Raw genomic sequence first — 21,072 nt, forward strand, 5'->3', positions numbered from 1 at the left:
TCTCAAAAATTCCTTAGCAGTCAGGGCATTTTGGGTAAAGATCTGACTGAAGTACAGGCTGAGTTCCTGAATCCTTTGATCTGGGATGAAGGCTTTCATGCAGTCTGTGCAGAGTCTGCACCCCAGGAAAGTCATGTCCTGTGATGGGATCAGGTGAGAATTTTCTACATTTATCGTGAACCCCCAGAAGAGAGAGGGTGTTCGACACCTGTTGTAAATGAAGAAGTAGGAGTTGGTGGTCTTGATGAAGGATGGGCAGGTCATCCAAGTATGTGTACATTTGAATCCCCTGGGTCCTGAAAAGCAATGAAGGGGGCTAGACACTTTGTAAACACTCTTGGGGCAGTGGAGAGACCAAAAGGCAATGCAGAGAGTTGAAAATGACAGGAGGCTACTGAAAATCTGAGAAATCTCCTGTAATCTGGTTGAATGGGGATGTAGAAGTATGCATCTTTGAGATCTAGAGCTACCATGAATGCCTGGGAGGGGATCAGAGGCAAGAGCAGTGGTAAGGTGATCATTCTGAAGCTGGGAACGTGGAGGAAGAGGTTTAGAAAGGATAGATCCAGGAAAGATATCCAAGGACCCACTTTCCTTGGTACCAGAAACATTCTGGAATAAAAACCTGTGTTTCTTTGAGGGGTGGGCATGGTGCCTTGATTTAGAAGTTGGGGAATGACAGGTGGGAACAGGTGGATTTGTTTTTTCTGTGGTTGAGGAATATCTTGGAAAGGTGGGAGCATCCACCAAGTCATGTAATATCCTCTCTGGATTATGGAGAGGACCCATTGTTCTGCTGTTAATCTCTGCCAGAAGGGAAGGGAGAGGGTGAGTCAAAGGGATAAGGGTGTTGCTGGATGCAAAGGGGGGGGGGGAGTCACAGTGAAGGAGGCCTAGATTGGTCAGGCTGGCTCCGAAAGGGTGTGGTAGAGGAGCTGTTGGGAAATATGGGAGTAGAACTCTTCCTCAGCTGTCTACATCCCTTTGATCATGGCACTGAATGAAAAGATTGCCTTCTAACAAAGGACGGATTCTGAGGGTAGTTCCTATGATCTATAGGAATAGGGGACACCAGAAGGTGTTTGAGGTTCTGTAATTCTTTACCCTTCTCCTGGAGGGATTAGCAGAAGCTTTCCCAAAAAGGGCCTTACTGTCTAAGGGTGCATCCAATAGTTTAGTCTGGACATTTATGGGGAGGGGCTGAAGTCTTACCCAAGAGTAATGCCGAAGCACTGAGCCAGAAGCAGCAGCTTTTAATAAAGCTTCCACAGCATCACAGCTGCACTTAATAGAGTGCCTGATCACTTGAGTTGCTGTGGAGAGAACTGAATTTAGTTGTGTTCTGATAGGAGAGTCCTGAACCACAGACAGAAGGGTAGAGTCTTTAGAAATAGTGTCTAGGACATCCCTTGCCATGTGGGTTTAGTAGTTCAGGGCCCTGATGGCCAGAGTGGAGGAGGCATATACCTTTTTTCCTGTCCTGTCCATAAATTTACTGTCTTTATCAGTTGGATAAAGAGCAGTACAAGGTAATTGTCTGGATCTCTTACCTGCAGAAACAGCTGGGTCTGCTGGAGAATTCTTGAAAAGAAACTGTGCATCTTGGGGGACTTTGTAAACTCGATCAGGTCATTTAGCTGTTGGGCGTTAGGAGACTGTGAAGCAGCTAGGAAGGCATCTTGAAAAGTAGGCAGTAAGGGAGACACAGCTGAGGGAGATGGTTACTCCATTTGCAAAAGATCAAAGTACCTTTTCTTGGAGTCTGAAACCTCAGAGGCCTCCCACTTAAAATGTGCCCTCATTAGGGAGATAGTATCCCCAAAGCTGAACTCTTCTCCTGGGGATTCAGGAGAAATAGAGTCCTCCTCTTCTGGAGTAATGAATTCCTTGGGGGATTCAATTTGTGTTTCATAGGAGAAGGACTCCTCAGAAGAGGAGTAATCCTCCTCAGACACATAGAGGGGTGGTTGAGGTGTGAGAGAAGGGGGAAGTTGCTGTGACTGTAAAGCCTGAAAGTCCTTAAACATACTTTGAGAGAAAGATTCCCAACCAGGCATCTGTAGAGGCTCAGAGTGCTTGTTTTTTTTTTGTTTCTTTTTCAAGGGGGTTGAAGGAACAGTCAGAAGAGAAGCGGATGTCGGCCTAGCCATGATAGGAGGATCAGGGGCTTCGGAAAATGCAAGCTGTGGTTCCCCTCTGCCATCAGACTCTGATGGCTGAATTACCTTAGCAGACATACCTTTGATATCCCACACCATGGCTTCTGTTAAGGCTCCAGGGCTTGCTTTGGCAATGGTCATCTGAACAGACTCTAGGTCTTCAATCGCTTCTAGAGCCTGCTTGGACATCTGAGGTGCAGCTTGGGATTCGGGCCTAAGTTTTTTCTCCTTCTCCTGAGGCGGCTCGTCAGATGGGCCTACTCCTCCCTCCATGCTTAACACCAAGCATCAGAGTCTTTGGTTCTCAAGGTATAGATTCAAAGGAGCTAATCGGCTACGTAACATCTTGAGGATGAATGACTTACAAATTGAACAGGATGTATGGTTGTGGGCCTCGCCTAGACAAAAAACACACCTATCGTATGTGTCCTTGTGAGGAATTCATCTCCCACAAGCACACTTCCCTTTCCTAGCTGACATGCAAGTCTAAACAGTAAGCAAAATAAGCAAGAAAACCCCACCGGGCACTTATCTGTAATGGTCAAAAGCGGTCGTCTGGTCTTTAACGATCTGGAATTCGGTCGTCTGAAGAAACACAATGCAGAAGTGGAACTAGCAAATGGGCATCTATCTGATGATCACTGCAGGTAGAAAAATTCTGATGAGGGTATGTTCAGATGTCACTTTTATACCCGTCAGTTTATGGCCCTGGGAACAGACGTCACACATTCCCTCTTGGAACAAAGACTTTGGTATACTGGCCGAACGGTGGTGCTGCTAGCAGCAACTCCCTACTATTATAAATACGGCAACATCAGACATCAGAATAGAAGGACATCATTTATTAGCACACTGCAGCAACTGGAGTACCATATACACTAAGAATTATGTCAGGTCTCTCCAATCATAATTCAACTGTTATGTTTCTCAAGAAGGATGTTAAGACTAACCTCTTGAGCTTAGATCTCTTCTACTACCAAGGTGAATTTTTCAACATTTATATCTTCTTCTCTTAACAACTTGGTTATGAACAGAGACCCAATCTTAATCCCCTCTATCTTCACCAAATACAGATTATGTATCATCAGATCATAAAATCTAGTTAAATTGCAAATAGTACTCTACTACTCTGGGAGGTGGAACTTAAAGTTTCAGTTAATAACTGACTTTATAATGTCCTAAGCACAAGTAAAGCTACTTACAAGTTTCACGAAATAGTGCCATGTAAGATACTGCTCCAATGGAGAAGAGCAACATGTGATGGGTCAATTTAAATGCGAGGGGGAGCATACTGCTAGGCTCTGTGTTGCAAACACAGAAGAAAATCTAGCAGAAATGTGAATGAGGAACATATACAGACAACGTTTACAACATTGAGTGAACTGGATACATTTTCATGCAACTTAGCAGTGAGTAATGTTTGAGTACATGAAATTGCACAAATAAATGCTATTTACAGCATTACATACAAAGCACAAGCCATAAAAAATATCACACATTGTTTATATTGGATTAAATGTGAAATCAGCCTTTGTCTCTAAAGCAAGTACAAGTGGATTCCTTGGTTAGATGCTCTCCAAGGGCTTTTTTCATTTTGTTAGCGTATCCAAAGATCTGACAAATCAAACAAATATCAGCACAAACTCAAAAACCAGCAGAATCAGCACTCAGACACCAGCCACAAGTCAAGAAGATTAAATTTATTTCTGATTAAGTGCTTTCTTCCCTTGGTAGGGACTTCTTCAGAACAATTAATACAAGAAAAACCCAGCCCTTAAATACCCTTAGTACAAATTAATGATGTCATATAATTAATTGATTGAAGAGCAATTTGTTAAAGTAATAGTTGCACAATAACCTTACCTACAATAACACACACCAATACTACTATGTAGTTAAAATGTTATTTAAAAAATGTGTTAACTTAAAAATCTGTTAAAAAGTTAAAATAATTAATCTATTTATTAAATTACTTTAAAACTTTACGCATTAAAATGTAAAGACTAAATACAAATTTGCGAAAATCATTATTTTAACTTTTTAACAGATTTTTAAGTTAACACGTTTTTTAAATAACATTTTTAACTACATGGTAGTATTGGTTTTGTGTGTTACTGTAGGTAAGGTTATTGTGCAACTATTACTTTAACAAATTGTTCCTCAATCAATTAATTATATGATATCATTAATTTGTACAAAGGGTGGGCTTTTCTTGTATTAATTGTTCTGAAGAAGTCCCTACCAAGGGAAGAAAGCGCTTAACCAGAAATACATTTAATCTTCTTGACTTGTGGCTGGTGTCCGAGTGCTGGTTCTGCTGGTTTTTGAGTATCCAAAGATCTGACTTCATTTGAAACTCTGTTCTTGATATAGCTGCTCCCATTCCACAGAAAGCCTTTTCTCCTATAGTAGTTTCCAGGAGAGCACTGTTTACTGTCATGCTATCCCCTTGTGGACCTCTTAACGTGTTCCATGTTCTTTTATTTGCAAGTACCTTTTAAATAATCTGCTATGAACATTATGAGACCATTAGTACAATTTAGCAAAGATTATCTGTGCACACTTGATAGTACTGTCCACTACGACTAATCTTCAAAAAGGTTCTATTACACAAAGACAATACTAAGGCTCCTGCCACAGAAATGGTACTGTTACTCTCTAGAGTGGGTATCCCTAAGGAGATACTTACTGATCAAAGCACTTTCTTTATGTCAGGGTACAGCATCAGTTATGCAAAGTCAAACAACTGATGGCATCGGTCTACCCATTCACAGTCTAATGGATTTGTAGAGAGGTTAAAAACAGTGAAATCCATGCTGTGAAAAACTGTTGAGGTAGATGGTAAAAACTGGGTCCAGCTTTTGTTACTGTGCTTTTTGTTTACAATCACAGCTGAACTATAAGCCTGATCTAAGTTTACCACATTAGAACTTCTGGATGGTAGGCATCCAAGAGGGCTGCTGGACATTGATACAGAAACAGAGGAAGAAGAAAAGATTTCATTGAAAAGTACAACAGAACACTAAGTTCGTTTGTAGGCTATATTAAATATGGTAATAGTCCTAGTAAATGAATACAAGCAGCGAGCCTAGAAAATGCAACAAGTTTATAAGAAAACCTGACTTAAGAGAAAGTAACTCGGGAGATCAAGAGCTAGTGTTTGTGCTCTACATGGAAAACACATTTCTAGCCAAATGGCAAGGGATACTTGGGGTGAAATCAATTCAATAATAAATGCGTTAATTATACCATTAGACAGTCAGGAAATAGGCAGGTAGAGCAAAATGATCATATCAATGTGCTGAAATCATGCAAAGAAGTAAAGAATACTGGAAAGTTCATAAAAGAGAGACCACCAAGCCTCTACCCGAAGTGCATAAATTAATCCTTGTGAAAAGTACAAAAACAGGAAGTGAGAGAATTTTTATTAAGAAATAAAGGGGCATTCTCAGAAATGCCTAGGAGAACTAAGCTAACAGAACATAATACACTCAATCCCTTCAATGAAGGTTATACTGAGACCTTACAGAGTGCCACTCACAGAAGGACTTAGTAAGACAAGACATTCAAAAAGTCTTAAATTAGGCATGATAAGAGTCAACAGAGTGACTGCAGCAGCCCAGTAGTGCTAGTTCCTATACCTGAAGGAAGTACTAGATTGTTTAATGACTTTACGAAACTGAATATCACTTCACTGACATTAGGAAACTCGACTCTCACTTCAAAGTTTGATTTCCATCCTATGCTGAAACTGAATATCACTTCATTGACATTAGGAAACTTGACTCTCACTTCAAAGTTTGATATCCATCCCACGCCTAGAATTGATGAGGTGAAAGAGAATTTAAGGAAGACACACTTGTGATCATAGTAGATTTAATGAAGGGATACTGGCAGATGTACTTAACCTCTCTATTAAAAAAACTGGACGATGGTGACATTTGTGCAGTCACTGAAACCTGGTTCAAAGCTGTGGACTGCACCCCAGCCTTACCAGGTTACTCATCCTACCATACTTTCAGACCCAAACAGAGGGCTACAAAGCCAAAGGAAGTGGAGTTTCAATATTTATCAGACATACACACTTCCAGGCTTGTCAAATGGTATGATGCACAGGAGACACTCCAAGTGCAGTTACCTGTTGACAAAATACCTATTCAAATCATAGCTAGCTACAGACCCCCAACCATGACTCAGGACACCCACTCCACCTATCTGGATTTACTTGAATTCAAGATTCAGCCCAATACCCTGATCCGAGGTGACTTTAACTACCCAACCACAGAGTGGAAGACCTATTCTAGCCCAAACATCAACACCCAGAAAATTCCTCGACTTCGTCAATGCCAATGAATTGGATCAACTGGTCAACACCCCTACGAGAAGTGAAAATATCATGGCCCTAACCAGCATGAGTAGCCACTGTAGCACCCCTACAGTGTCATCCTCTTTGGTAAGATCTGATCATAAAGAGATCACTTTTGAAGTCACTATCTCCCCTGACCTTTCCCCTGTAAAAGTCAAACAAAAAATTTTTTCCAAAGCAAACCACAATCTCTTCAGAGCAGGTATAAGCAGCTTCACAGCCATCATCTCTTCAGTTCGAACTAGCACTAATGTACAAGCTTACACCAAAAAACTATATGAGCACCTACTTAGCTGTATGGACTCAGCAATACCTGACAGGACCAAATCATCTCCCTCAAGGAAGAGTAAACCTGTCTGGTGGACAGCAGCAATACACAAATTCTATACTAAAAGGAAAAAAACTGCTGTCCAGGACCAAGAAGGAGCAGGTGCCAAATTGGAAGAAATCTCTCCTTTGTCTGAACAACAAACAAGGTCACTGATGAAATCCTCTACGGCTAACTTCAAGTCCAAATTGTGCACATCCACTAAGGACAATCACAAGGCTTTCTTCACATATGTCTGCAATTTCAAAATAACGCCCAAATCTGCTCTGAACCGGTGGTCAATAACACCATATACAGAAATGAAACAGATATAGCCAACCTGCTGGCAGACAGTTGCAGTGAAAACTTCATCACCCTGTCCCTCCCAATCAGCAAACAAGGACATCCTCAGCACCTGCCCCTCTCCCCTCATTACCAGACAGCAGGTCTTAAATGCCCTCTCAAAGGCAAAAAAAAATACAGTCTCCATGGGACCCGATAACATCCCTGGCTGTATCCTACAGGAACTCAGGCATGAGCTCTCAGCTCCATTAGGCACCCTATTCAACCAAAGCCTGAGCACTAGCTTCATCCCAGCTGAACAGAGGGCAGCCACTGTCATCCCTCTACACAATGGAGTGTCCACTGACCCAGGCAATTACAGGTCCATCAGCCTAACTAGCCTGATTTGCAAGGCCATGCAATGCATTATCATGGACCTCATAAACAAGGACATTGGCAACTTCCAAACACTTGACCTTGCACAGTTTGGTTTTGCCAGAGGGAGATCATGCCTGTTAAACTTGGTCAACTTCTTCAAAATAGTCACCAAAGCCACAGAAGAGGTGAAGATGGTGCACACCATCTACCTTGACCTAGCCAAAGCTTTCGACACTATTCCCCACTCGGGCATAATAGATAAACTCTCCCTGCTAGGCATCAACCCATATGTTACCAGATGGGCAGATAACTGGCTCACTGATAGAACCCACACAGTCAAAATAGGGAAAGCCACCTCGAGTAGTAGACCCGTAATGAGTGGTGTACCCAAAGGATATGTCTTGGAGCCTCTACTGTTTGGGATATACTTTTCTGAGGTGTAAGCCAAAACCAGTGGTCTGTGGCTGACCACATTTGTAGATGACTGCAAGCTGGGCGCTGTCTTAAATTCCCCTAGTGATGTGAACATCCTCCAAGAGGGTCTTACCCAAACTAATGAATGGTGCCAGAATCATGGCCTCAAACTGAATGCCAAGAAATGCATCATTATCCCCTTTGGGGAAAATGGCATCCCACTAATTATCACATTAATAACAACAGACTAAGCATGCAATCAGTCATGAGGGGCTTGGGCACCCAGGTTGATGATAGCAACCTGACTTTTGACCACCACGTTGCCTTCATTGTAGAGAAGGCTTTTTACAAGGCCCACCTCACAAATAAGGGTATTTCATTCAGGAACAAGGAGGTCATATCATCCCTGTACTCCTTCCTTCTCAGACCCATTATCAAGTACAATGCCCTCTTCGGCATGTATCTTGTTAATCACATGCAGCAGCTGGAGAGACCACAGAGATTCCTGACCAGGAAAATCCAGGGTCTCAAACACCTATCCTATACAGATAATCTAAAAGCCCTGTCCCTCTACTCAGTCTCGTACAGACTGCTCAGAGGTGACCTGTGTCTGGCATACAAGGCCATTTCAGACCCCGCCTTGATGGAGTTGCTGCATATCCGTAAGTCAATCTCCACTCACACAACCCAAACGCAAGGCCTTAAACTGGTCTGTGACATTAACAGAACTTGTTGACGGGATAAATTTGTATCCCAGAGACTTCCACATCTATGGAACAGACTCCCTCTCCATGTCAAGCAGAGTACCTCTCTAGCCCTCTTTAAGAGGCACCTGGGTGACTGGATGGGAAACAAAAAAAATACAACCCTGGGATCCCACCTGTGGACAGGGGAAACAGGTGCTGACTTTGAGGGAACATGGGCCAAACTCTTGGTGAGGCTTATAAGGGCCTCCGAGCCAATAGCCTAGTATCGTCATATGAAACTATGAACCAATGATGATCTTTTTTCAGCACACAGTGTAACCATATGGCCTACATGGGATCCCAGACACATTTCAGAGGTTGAAGGATAAAATACTGTAGCTCTACACATGATGTATGCTACCATATATACAGATAATCTGGTCATTCATTCATTCATTCATTGAACTGGGGGTCTTAACTTACCTACACTGCAGGTTGTGCTAAAATCCACAAGATGGGAAGGCTTGACTGCAAGTGTTAAGAAAAGAAAACTAGGTGGTAGAAGAAAATACTATGATACAAAGTATCAAACAACTAAACAATGAATTACAAAACAGCAATCAAAACATAGCAAGAAAAATCATCTTGCCTCTAGCATGAACCAAGTTAAAGCCCATTCAGGAGTTTGCAGCGTTTTATGTTTTGATGTTTTTGTAAAACATGTTGTAATTTGAACAAAAAACATTCAAGATTTACTGATATTATATGTGTGTGTGTGTGTGTGTGTGTGTGTGTGTGTGTGTGTGTGTATATATATATATATATATATATATATATATATATATATATATATATATATCTACGAATTCACTTTAGAAGCTCAAAATACTGAAATATTGAAATTCTGTATTTCGAGCCCATAAAATGAAATCCTGAAAAAGAGAGACACCTCAGAAGCGCAAAATACAAAACCTCACATACCGGAGGTTTTGAATTAGCGCTGCTGGTGTTTCGATGTGGTTATGGATTCAGGGAAGTGTTGATGTGTTAAGGGTTTTGGGTAGGGGCTGTGGTGTGTGTTAGTGTGTTTTGTTGCTATGATGTGAGTGCGCGAGGAGAATATAGCTTGTGTGGTGGTGTTTTGTGTGTTTTTGCATGTAGTGCGACCTCGGAGTTAGAATATTTAAGTAAGGGGTGTGTGGGGGGGTGAAGTGGGGCTTGCCCCCATACTTTTATGTAGTACAGAGCTTTTCTGTGTGTGTGTGTGGGGGGGGGGTGTTTGTGGAGTGTTTGTGGACAGCAGAAGAGCTAATTCAAAATTTCCGGTATGCAAGATTTTGAATTTTGCGCTTCTGAGTTTTCGTTCTTGTTAGGTTTCGACTTTATAGCCTCGACATACTGAATTTTGACATTTCAGTATTTCTTGGATATAAAGTAAATATATATATATATATATATATATATATATATATATATATATATATATATATATATATATATATATATATATATATATGGTCAACATGCTAAATGACTGAGAAAAAATCAACTGAAACATGACAACGATTCATTATATCAACAACTAACATTAGCAAGACTCAGTACATTGAAAAATTTGTTTCCTTTTTTGATGTACAATCAACAACCCAACCAACCATTCAGCTCAAATTTGTCTAAATAGCTGTACTGTTTTGGAATGGGTTTTTGAATCTAAGGTACATGGTTAACGTCAGAGGCATAGTTAGGGTCAGCATGCATTACTGAGGTAGGAAGGGGGGCTTTGCCCTTCTGCTCCATCTCAGTAATGCATGCTGACCCTAACCCTGCCCCTAGTTATGCACTTTATTTTGAAAAAAAACTCTTGTCATAACACTATCATTACACAAATCAGCTCGGACACTCACCTCACATACACCCACATATACACACACACACAAACACCCACACAACACAAAATCTATCCCCTTACCTAATCCTAGCTCTAATTCTGTCCCCCTACACATGCATAAACACTAAATCTATCCCCTTACCCTAACCCTCTAACACACTTCCACACAAACTCCCAAACTTACCACAAACCCACTTAACTTTGTTGACCAACCCAGTATTTGTATGACATTCTCACAAACAACCTTTTGTACAAAATGAACTACAGTTTACTCCAGTCACACAAAGGAGTGTCAACCAAACGAACTGTAACCATATATGTCATTAAAAAAAGATCTTGGCTTCAAAATGCATGAGTAAGCAAAATTCAAAATTGTATTTTCTTTTGAAAAAGATGAACTTAAAATGTGCTTCATTCAGGTAACTTAAAATTCAGTTTAGAAAATAATACAGTCACAAAAATAAATAAATAAAACAAAGGCTTGGCTAACTCCTGTAGATGAAGGGTAGAACAGTTGTTAACTCAAATAGTATGTAATTCAGCATCTATTTGGCTGATAACCTTCTCTCTTTCTGTGTCTCTGCACTGCAACAAAGCTCAGTATGTTTGCAGTGTGACTGAAGTTCTCACTAACAGACACAACCCACTTACTTCAGAACTTACACACACTAGGTTTTCTCTTCCATTTCATAACTCCCAGCCTTTGGCACTCTCGCTACCTATTTCCTTTATGAAAAGCTTCATGGATACTCCAGAAATCTTCTCTAGACCTAGATCTATTTTGTCAAGAGGCAGTAGCATGAGATAACTCTACAGACAGCTCTTATCTGTTAATTGCCATGGAGACAGTTCACCTGCCTGCTTCAGTGTCTTTGACACATGCACTTTTGCAGTCATTACTGTATTTCCTTGGCTCAGTAACTGGTTCAGTACTCATTATGACATAATGCAATATACATATCAGAATGGGCAGACACGTGTATATACACACTCGCTATATATATATATATATATATATATATATATATATATATATATATATATATATATATATATATATACATTAGTATATCATGACTGGTTGACAGCACAAAGTAGATACAAATGACAGAACAAAAATGAGTGACCACACAAATGTGTGCCATACAAAATAAGTGAAGCACAACAAATTAACAACTTCTCTTTAACTACCTGAACACCCCAGACACAAAACCTAGATCAAACATAATCTGAACAGTGGCACTGTTAGGGAAAGGGTTATTACTAACAATGTGTAGGCTTACAGTTTGGGGCAGGGTTAGGTTTAGCATATACAAGTAAGGATGGGTGGGGGGCTTCATTTTTCTCCTCAGCCTAACCCACATTATGTTACTAATAACCTTTTCTCTAACAGCAACACTACACAAGATGAAAGGACACAGAAAACATACAACATCAAACAGGCACAACACTAAATCTATCCCCTTACCTAGTTCTAACTCGGAACACTCTCACATACACACTACCACCTAAAACACAGTCTTGTACATTTTCACAACCACCATCTTTTCAGTTAAACATTCAATTTTCCTACACACTCCCACATACATACACTATTAAAAATTTGAATTCAACCAGATGTGATGCGCACAAATGTGTACTTGCTCTGCTCATTCTTACACCCACTCAAACTTGTTGACAAAATGAATTACCAGTCATTTGAATGACAACTCTATGTGTATATATATATATATATATATATATATATATATATATATATATATATTCTATGTGCAGTCAACATGAAAAAGCCAGTGAACAATGCATTAAACCTGCAGCAATAACAGACCACTTTAGTTACAACATTCTAAGTGAAATTAATATGCATTTCTAAATGATGTGACAATTTACTGTTAGGATATAGAATATAAAAAAATGTTTCTTAATGCAGAAAGGTTGGGATAAACACAATTAAATGAGGTGTGCAACACTAGTACTGCTGACAATTTGAATGCATAAATATAAATGACCCTTACACTTACAGGCTCAAACTCTTCTTGTGCATCACTCAGGTCCAGTGATTCTACTTCCTGCTGCAAATGTGATATCATCACGTCTGATCCAGAACTAGAGCTCATAAAAGTATCATCTAATGGAGTAGGAGAAGGAACTTCTGGCACATGCTGGCTGCTTTGAAAAGGTAACAGATCCAGAGGGAGTGGAGAGGGACAGTTACTAAATAAAGAATGAAAAATAACAGCATGTGGGATGATGTAGCTAGAATGAGCATTACATGTTAATCAACACAATGACATTAGCTTGTGTCACAATGTTATTAGAAAATGGAGGACAGTAATTTAAAATAGTTTAAACAAATCTCTTATTTCATACTAATCCACATCACTGCAGATATATCACATTAATGCAATGCACACTTCAATACAAGGAATCTATCAATCAAAGTTAAACAAAGCATCTGTTGTGAGTTTGCCAGAAAGACAGTTCATATGTTATTATAGTTCAAAATTCTAGTGGTGATAAAATTAATGCAACAGTACAAAGTGTAGCACTACTTTCACTGCATGTTGGATTTCATTTCACTCTTACAGTACATTCCTTCTTCTGCTCACAAAAATCAGATGCGTTTCCTGATGCATAGTCATCTACCAGCTGATGCTGAAAATCAGATGACTGTTCAATGCTGATTTCAATCAAATGATTTTTAGACATCTTTATTAAATCACATTTTAAATAATGAAGTACACATACATTAATAGAAAATAAAGCAAACCATAAAAAACGTTATTGTTATTTTCATGCAGTCCATGCTTCCTTTTTTAAACAATTATTAACTCCAGTGTTATATAAATTGTTCAGTTCTTGCCTTCCCATAAACCTCACCCTTCCTCCTGAACATTATTCTGCATGAATTGATCCCACAAATTCCATTTACTTCCATGTAATTTGCTCCTTCTCTTTTCTAAACATCCCACCTCCAGTTCTTTTATCTCCTTTACAATATTCAGTACTTCATTTGCAGTTGATTTATACTGAGATCATTAAATGTGGGCCACTGCCAACAATGAAAGCTCAAAAGCAATATGGGAATGACTTAAAAGAATCCCTGTTAATAATGAAACACATATTCAAGACCACCCAAATGTTATGTGTACTCAACTTAGATGCTTTGCTCTCAATGTGAATTACTTGACATCCATGTCTTGATCATAACAAGCTGGTTATGATCAGAGACCTAACTGTAATCCTCTGTACCTATTTCAGGCAGACTGCTGTTTATACAGATACTGCATGACAACAAATGCTGGCTGTTGTTCAATGAGAAATAAAAATAAGTGTTTATGCCCAGAGACTGAGAAAATGAAAAAAAAACTTAAAAGAATAAAGATTCTCCATACTTAACTTTTTCATCATCTTAACCACGGTATATGAAATACCATTTGTTCGAGTTAACATTTCATGTATATACTTAAATGAACCTTTTAAACTTTACTTTCAGAACTGTATGCAGTACCTAGCAATGCCACAAAATGTTAATCCACCTTGTAATTACATGTAAGTGTTAACCACTCTAAGACTGGCAGCAGAAGCAAATGTTCTGTACTTACCATGACGTTAACTCTGGATGAACAAGCCCATCCCTGTCAACAATCAGCCACTAGTCTTTAGTTTGTTCAGAATGTGAAACTTTCCTAGGCTTATAGCATTTCCCCTTTTACCCTTAATGCTTTGTGAAAAATCTTCTAGATCTCTTATGGTCAAGCAAAAGTGGATCAGAAGCAACCACTTTATCAGACTAAATTTCAATAAATTAGGTGTGCTCTGAGGTAGAAGAAAAGAGGGTGGGCATAGTGATTAGGATGGACCTCCTCATCCAGATCCAGTATTAAGTTAAATATTAAACTTCTGTACCTAAGCTGAGAAGGCTTATCATATCATCAATGACACTTAAGACAAAGTGCTAATATTATCTTTCTGAATTTCCTCCTCATGAAATTATATCCCTGATGACTGTGCCCCCAATGGAAGACTTGGATCTAGACCTCGTATTCAACTTGTAATGTCTTGCAAAAGAACCCAATGAAGCCCACATAGCTGTTGCACAAAAATCCACAGATGCACTCATTCAAAAAGAATGGGAGGATGTGTCATCTGTAAGTGCAGGAGTTAAAGGATTATTGTATTTTTTATAACAAAATTTAATGCAATCAGTTAAACTTTTAAACCCAGTTTCATGTTTAAGTAAATAAACAATTGTGTTTAAGTTGCCTGTGTACAGCCACATAATGAAGCAAACATCCACAGCCATTAACAGTAATTTGGAAAGACAACATGCAGGTTTATGGATTAGTTAAGATTCATCTCAATAGCTACCTTTGCCATTAAGACTGGCCTTTCTCCTCATGGGAAGAATGAATATTTTAAGAAGGTAGAATGAGAGAATTATGATGGGGATGTTTTAGATATAGCAACACACACTGATGTAGACAAGACATCAGATGAGAGCTTGTTTCATTTGGACAACTCACAGGATTTTCCAATACTTCAAAGATCGGAACACCTTGCGAGTCACTCACAACACACAGTGTGTCCAGGAAACAATTCAAACAATCAACACCACAGATGCAAACATGGCATACCAAGACGTGAGGCAACAAGAGGAATTATTGATATGCTTTGAGCATTTTGAAGGGAATTTGCCTAATATTTAGTAGAGTCATTCACCAACCCCTTCTTCCATTTTCTTATTACATGAAGGGGTTAGTCCATAATTAAACCTTTCACTCCAAGGACATAATGAAGACATTCTGGTATCCTAAAATGGTTAAAACATTTTTAATTACACAAGTCATGTTATCAGGAAACAGCATTTTTTGCTGTTTCAAAAAGGTTTTAAATTTGTTACAGCATGAAAAATGAACCTAGTTGATTCTTTAGTAAAACTAAAAATGTTTACGAGAAAAAAAGTTATGTACTCACCATAATGTTCCATCTGTATTGTCAATTTTCATTTATCCTTGACAGATAGGTTTGGTTCCGATCTCGAAAATGACTTAGCCATTACTACAGCTTGCACCAGACAAAAACTCTCAAGCTTCACCTCTACCCAGAATCCCTCTCTCTCTCTCTACCTCAGATCGAATTTGCAGAAAATGTTTGAAAACATATATACATACAGGAAGTAAGCCAGATGGAAGCCTTATCGACTGTATTTGGGTAGTATAACAGTTTGGGCTCGTGATCCATTCCACCAAAAATCTTTGAGGATGGGGGATGGAGGAGGGAGTCAAGGATAAATGAGGATCGACAACACAGATGGAACATTATAGTGAGCACATAACTTCTTTATGTGATGATGTCAATCTTCATTTTATCCTTAACAGATGGGACAAAGTCCCCAGCTACCTAAAAACTTGGCTGGACTCATGAAAGGATATTCCTGAGCAACACTGAGCCAAAAGACGATCTTCCCCTAGAGACAAGGTCCAATTTGTAATGAGTAATAAAAGTATGGGGAGAAGCCCAAGTAGCTGCTGCATGTATGTTATCTGTAGTAGCTATAGACTGGAAGACCACTGAAGTGGCTACAGATCTTGTATAATATGGTTTGAAAGGTTTAGGCAAGTTTAACTTTTTTTTTATCATAAATGAAAGAAATACAATCTTTCAGCCACTTAGAGAGGGTAATCTTACTGACTGCTTTGCCCAACTTTGCAGTAAAAAATGAAACAAACATTTAACTTGATTGCCTTATAATTTTTGTTCTATGAAGAATGAAACATAATTGTCTAAGGACATCTAGTAAATGTAGAACGTATTCCCCTTTGTTAGGATGATTAGGGAAGAAGACTGGTAAATTAATAGTCTGGTTGATATTAGCCTCTGACACTACCTTGAGCAGGAAGGAGGGGTTTGTTCATAAAGATACTCTATCCTTATGGAAGACTAGGTAAGGAGGTTCAGATGATAAGGCCTGGATTTCTAAAATTCTGCTGGCTCAAGTAATGACTGCCAAAAAGAGTGTCTCCCAAGATAGAAATTTCAGATCGCATTCTGCAGAGGGTTCAAAAGGGGAATGTATTACTGCCTGTAATACTAAATTCAAGTCCCAAGGAAAAGTTGGATCTTTATACAGGGGTTTTAACAAAAGAGTCCCTCTTAAGAATGATTTACAAAGCCTGTGAGAGGCTAAAGAAGTTCTTGTAAACCATTGCAAAAATTAGAAATCTCAGCCAATTGCAGTTTGATGGTGGATGGAGAAGCCCCAACAATGAACACTGATGCCAACAAATCAAAAACATGCTCAACTGAAGCAGAGAAAGGGTCAATTTGTTTTTCATGGGCCCAAATTGTAAATCTCTTCCATTTACTTAAACATAGTTTTATATTAGAAGGTTTATGAGGTGATAAGACGGTGTGACTTACTAGAGAGGACATACTAAGATACCTGGCAACTAGTGGAATTGGAGGAGCCTGCAATCAGCTTGAGGTTCAAAATGTTTGGATGAACAAGGCCATCTGGATGGGACAGGAAATCTGGCACTGGGTCCAGAATCCAAGTGAGGCCAAAGAAAGGGAAACCACATCTGTCGAGGCCAAAAGGGGGCAATGAGAATTATTGTACTCTTCAACCTGTGTGCTTTCTGTAATAATTTGGAAATTAGAGGTACCGGGGAAAAAGCATACAGTAAACCGGGGGCCAATTGTGTAGAAGAGCATCCCTGGTGACCTTCCCAGAAGGGGAATGAGGGTAAAATAACTGCTGCATTTGCTGTTTAGGGGAGATGTAAACAGATTGCAGCAAGGTTGACCCAAATGATGGAATATCACTTTCACCACTTCTGGATTGAGAGACCACTCATGAGGCTAAAGGATACATCAGCTTAGTTTGTCTGCAATCACACTGGAACTCCCCGAAATGTGCACTGCTATCAGAAAGTGGTTGGACTAGGTGACCAACTGCCACACTCTGAGGGCTTCTTGACAAAGGAGGTAAGACTTGGTTCCTCCCTGTTTGTTGATGTACCAAATCACTGACATATTGTTCATTTGAACTGCAATAGTCACCTGAGGAAGAGTTGTCTGAAAGGCCTGCAATGCAAGAAGCACCCCTCATCTCCAGGACACTGATATGCAAGTATGGCTTCTAATGGGGACCAAGTGCCTTGGACCATCTTACCCACATAATGCCCCCTTCTGGAAGGCATCTGTGGTCACAATGGCTGTGGGCTCTGGAAAAACAAAGAGGCAACTGTAAAGAATCTGTTCGGTATGCATCCACCAAAGAAGGTCCATTTTGCAATGACTGGTGATCAATATTTGGTCTGACATTGGGTGATGAAGGACAGACTACTAGGAAGCTAGTAGCCATTGTAGAACTCTCATATGTAACCTAGCTAATGGGACTACAGTTATGGAAGCTGCCATGGATCCTAGAGCTTTCAAGACTAATTGTGCTGAAACCTTCTTCCTGTGAGTTAACTTTCAAACCTGAACCACAATTCTCTGATGCCATTCTGGAGGAAGAGATGTTATTGTCCTTTGAGTATTCAGTACTACTCCTACGAATTCTAAATTTTGTGTTGGGATTAAATGTGACTTTTTTAGACTGATGGTAATCCCCAGATGGGCGCAAGTGTGGAGGGTGTAGTCTCTGGTGACTACTAATTGATGCTTGGTCGAAGTGGTTTTGAACCAGACATCCAAATATGGAAAAACGTAGAATCTTTGCAGTCTCAAGTGAGCTATTACTATTGCCATGCGTTAGGTGAACACCCTGGGGGCTGTGGTGAGTCCAAAGGGCAGTACTATAAATTGGTAATGACTGGCTCCTAGCCAGAAGTGGAGGAACCTTCTGGAGCATTTGTCCATTTTTATATGGTAATATGCATCCTGATGGTCTACTGAGCACATCCCATCATCTTTCTTCAGAAAAGGGAGAACAGACTGTACAGTGACCATCTGGAACTTTGTCTGTTGAACAGACTTGTTCAGTACACTGACATCCAAAATTAGTCTCCATTCCCCTGTCTTTTCTGGCACTGAAAAGAATCTTGAGTAGTAGGTTCCGGATCCTTCTTGGTCTGGTGGGACTTGTTGGATGATTCATTTATCCAGCAGTTTCAGAATTTCTTGCACTGCTGCATCCCTCTGATTTGGTGGAGCATCAGGAATTTTCATTTGAACAGGAGGAGGTTGAGAAAAGGGAATGATATAACCTCTGAATATGATCCGTTGCACACAGGAATCTTTGTCAAGTTTAGCTAGGTATTTAGGTGCAAGGATAAGAGTTGCCCGTCTGCATCCAGAGGAAGACAATCTGGCTTCCCTTCAGGAACACTGAAAGGGCTTGCTTGGGAAAGAATCCCTGAAGCCCTGGTTTTGTGGAACACCCCTGCCACAAGGATGGTGTCTTCCATTTTGGTTCCCCCTTTGGCCCCTGGGGGAACTCGCTCTCTCCACATGTGTTTTGGGAAGGCCCTTGAGATTTCTTGAACCACATTTTTCCACCGCTCCTCTGATTCCTAGAAAAGGACCTCTGGGGGTGGAGAAACATATGCCCACACCAGAAAGGGTCTTGCCATCCTTCTCACACCTGGATAAAGTCTCTTTTACTTTAGGGTCAAACAAGGATGTTACATCAAAAGGAGCGCTGACAACAGAAGACTTGAAAACTTGAATAGTTCTGCAAAGTCACATTGTAGCATCCCCTTATGGCTGCATCTGTACCCACTGCTCTAGATGTCCCTTTGACTGTATGAGCGATCAGCCTCATGGAGAAATTGGACACAACTAACTCCCTAACTAGGAAGCCACTTTCTCTTGGACTCCCTCAGCTACAGCTCCTGCCAGGGTGTCTTACAACTCTTTAATCAGATCCCATTGGAGTCTGGTGAAATGTGCCAATAAATTCAAAGACCTTATGGTGAAGGTCGATGAAGCACAGACCCACTTCCCAAACCTGTCCATGGTCTGAGACTCTCTACTGGGTGAATGGATGGAAGAACTCTCTTCAGCGAGTGGGTGAATGGATGGAAGAACTCTCTTCAGCAAGTTCCTTTTTAGTGGCTACCACTGCGACCATAGCATCTACAGCCAGTCTTTTAGCCCAAAACTGCTTGTCTTCTGGAGCTAAAAGAACCTTGTCTGGTCTTTTGGGGATGGGCTCTGTGGAGTCTGCAGCCTTTCACGACTGCTTAGAAATCAACTAAACGAGTTTGTCAATGGGTGGAGTCACCCAAGAGATAGATGGGCAGGTGCCGAAAGCCTGCAGGTAAATAGATTCCTCAGAGGAAGGGTTTTGGGACTTCCAGCCACCCCTGTTTTAAAATTTCCAAGATGTCTCCAAATGAGACATCTTCAGGAGGTGACTGTAGGGAACCTTCCCCCTCATCAAAATCTGTGTCTTTGGAGACTGATTCCTCATGGGAATCCAAGTGCTTCCTCTTGCACTTCATCTGAGGGACATCCTCAGGGGGATAGTCTGGGGAGGTATCAAAAGATGACAGTACCTGTGCCTGTGACACCTGAGGTTTCAGCACCTGCTGTCCCAGTGGAGAGGCAGGAAGAATAACAGAACTAGAGGGAGGAGCCTGTCCCGAGGGGGAAGGTGTTAACTGGGTCTCTACAAGATAGAGGGCCCTCTCATAGCCTTGAATGCTGGTACCCCTGAAGAGGAAAGGGAGCCTGGAACCAAGAAGGACTGCCTCAGAAGCAGGGTCACTCCCCACTCTGAAGAACCAACACCCAAGACCGAAGATGGAGCCAAACTAACTCGACCAGAAGCTCCGAGAAGCGGGGATGCTCTGAAAAACTGGAGTAGAAACCTGTCCCCCAGAACTGGCAGGGTAGCTATGGCCCTGGAAGGTCTCTGGTTCAGAAACAACCAAAGAGCTTAGAGTAACTACCGGCTCCAAAGAAGCGAACAGCTCCTGAGCCAATACAGTCAGTGCCGGGAGTTTCAAGGAGGTTAGAGAAGGAGTAGTTAATGGTGTAAAAGATGTGTCGGCACCAATACCCAAAGGGGTCGGTACCGAAGAGGGGCCTGAAAGCCCTCTAGCTCATAAGATCTTATTCACTAGCCCCTCCGTGTTGCATTCTGAAAGACTTTTGCTGGACTGGATGGATGACGTGGAAGGAGACTTAGGCCTCTGCAAGAATACCTCTGGGAACTCCCCAATAAAGGGATCAATAGAGGGAGAGTATGTAGTTCTAAGTTATTTTGTCTTGTCCGGTGAAGCAGTAGTCACTTTCTGTACCAAGGCCTTCGATGTCGATGGGCTCAAAACTGTGATAGGTGTTGGAATGCATCTTGGCACCAGAAAATCAACAGCAGATGCCTTCGGTTCCATGGGAACTATCAGAGCCCAGGTCTTCAGTTTATTGGGTTTTAGAACAGATGGGGAGGTTGGAATGAAAGACTTCTTTTCTTCAAATTTTCAGCAGAGGATGAGGAAGAAAGAGAAGAAACATCTGTCTTGTCTTTATCTCCAAAGGATAAGGCTTCACCAAAGGCTGAAGGAGAAGTCCTTTTAAAATAAGTTTATTCCACCTTTCAACTAAAGCACAGTGGCTGAAGGTGTGGCAGATTATGC

The 21,072-nt window shown here is 40.6% G+C and overlaps 1 protein-coding gene across 2 annotated transcripts in view; it reads right to left on the reverse strand.

The window, feature by feature from the left end:
* Positions 1-21,072, reverse strand: part of PTPN13 (protein tyrosine phosphatase non-receptor type 13) — a 1,949,788-nt gene that overhangs the window by 592,118 nt on the left and 1,336,598 nt on the right. For both annotated transcript variants that reach the window (XM_044079819.1, XM_044079818.1), the window contains one exon: positions 12,502-12,694. In XM_044079819.1, the coding sequence (XP_043935754.1) occupies positions 12,502-12,694 (193 nt within the window). The remainder of the gene's footprint in view (positions 1-12,501; positions 12,695-21,072) is intronic.

The sequence above is a fragment of the Protopterus annectens genome, chromosome 8.part0 (assembly GCF_019279795.1).
Source record: "Protopterus annectens isolate FY-2018-M chromosome 8.part0, PAN1.0, whole genome shotgun sequence".
NCBI lineage: Eukaryota > Metazoa > Chordata > Ceratodontiformes > Protopteridae > Protopterus > Protopterus annectens.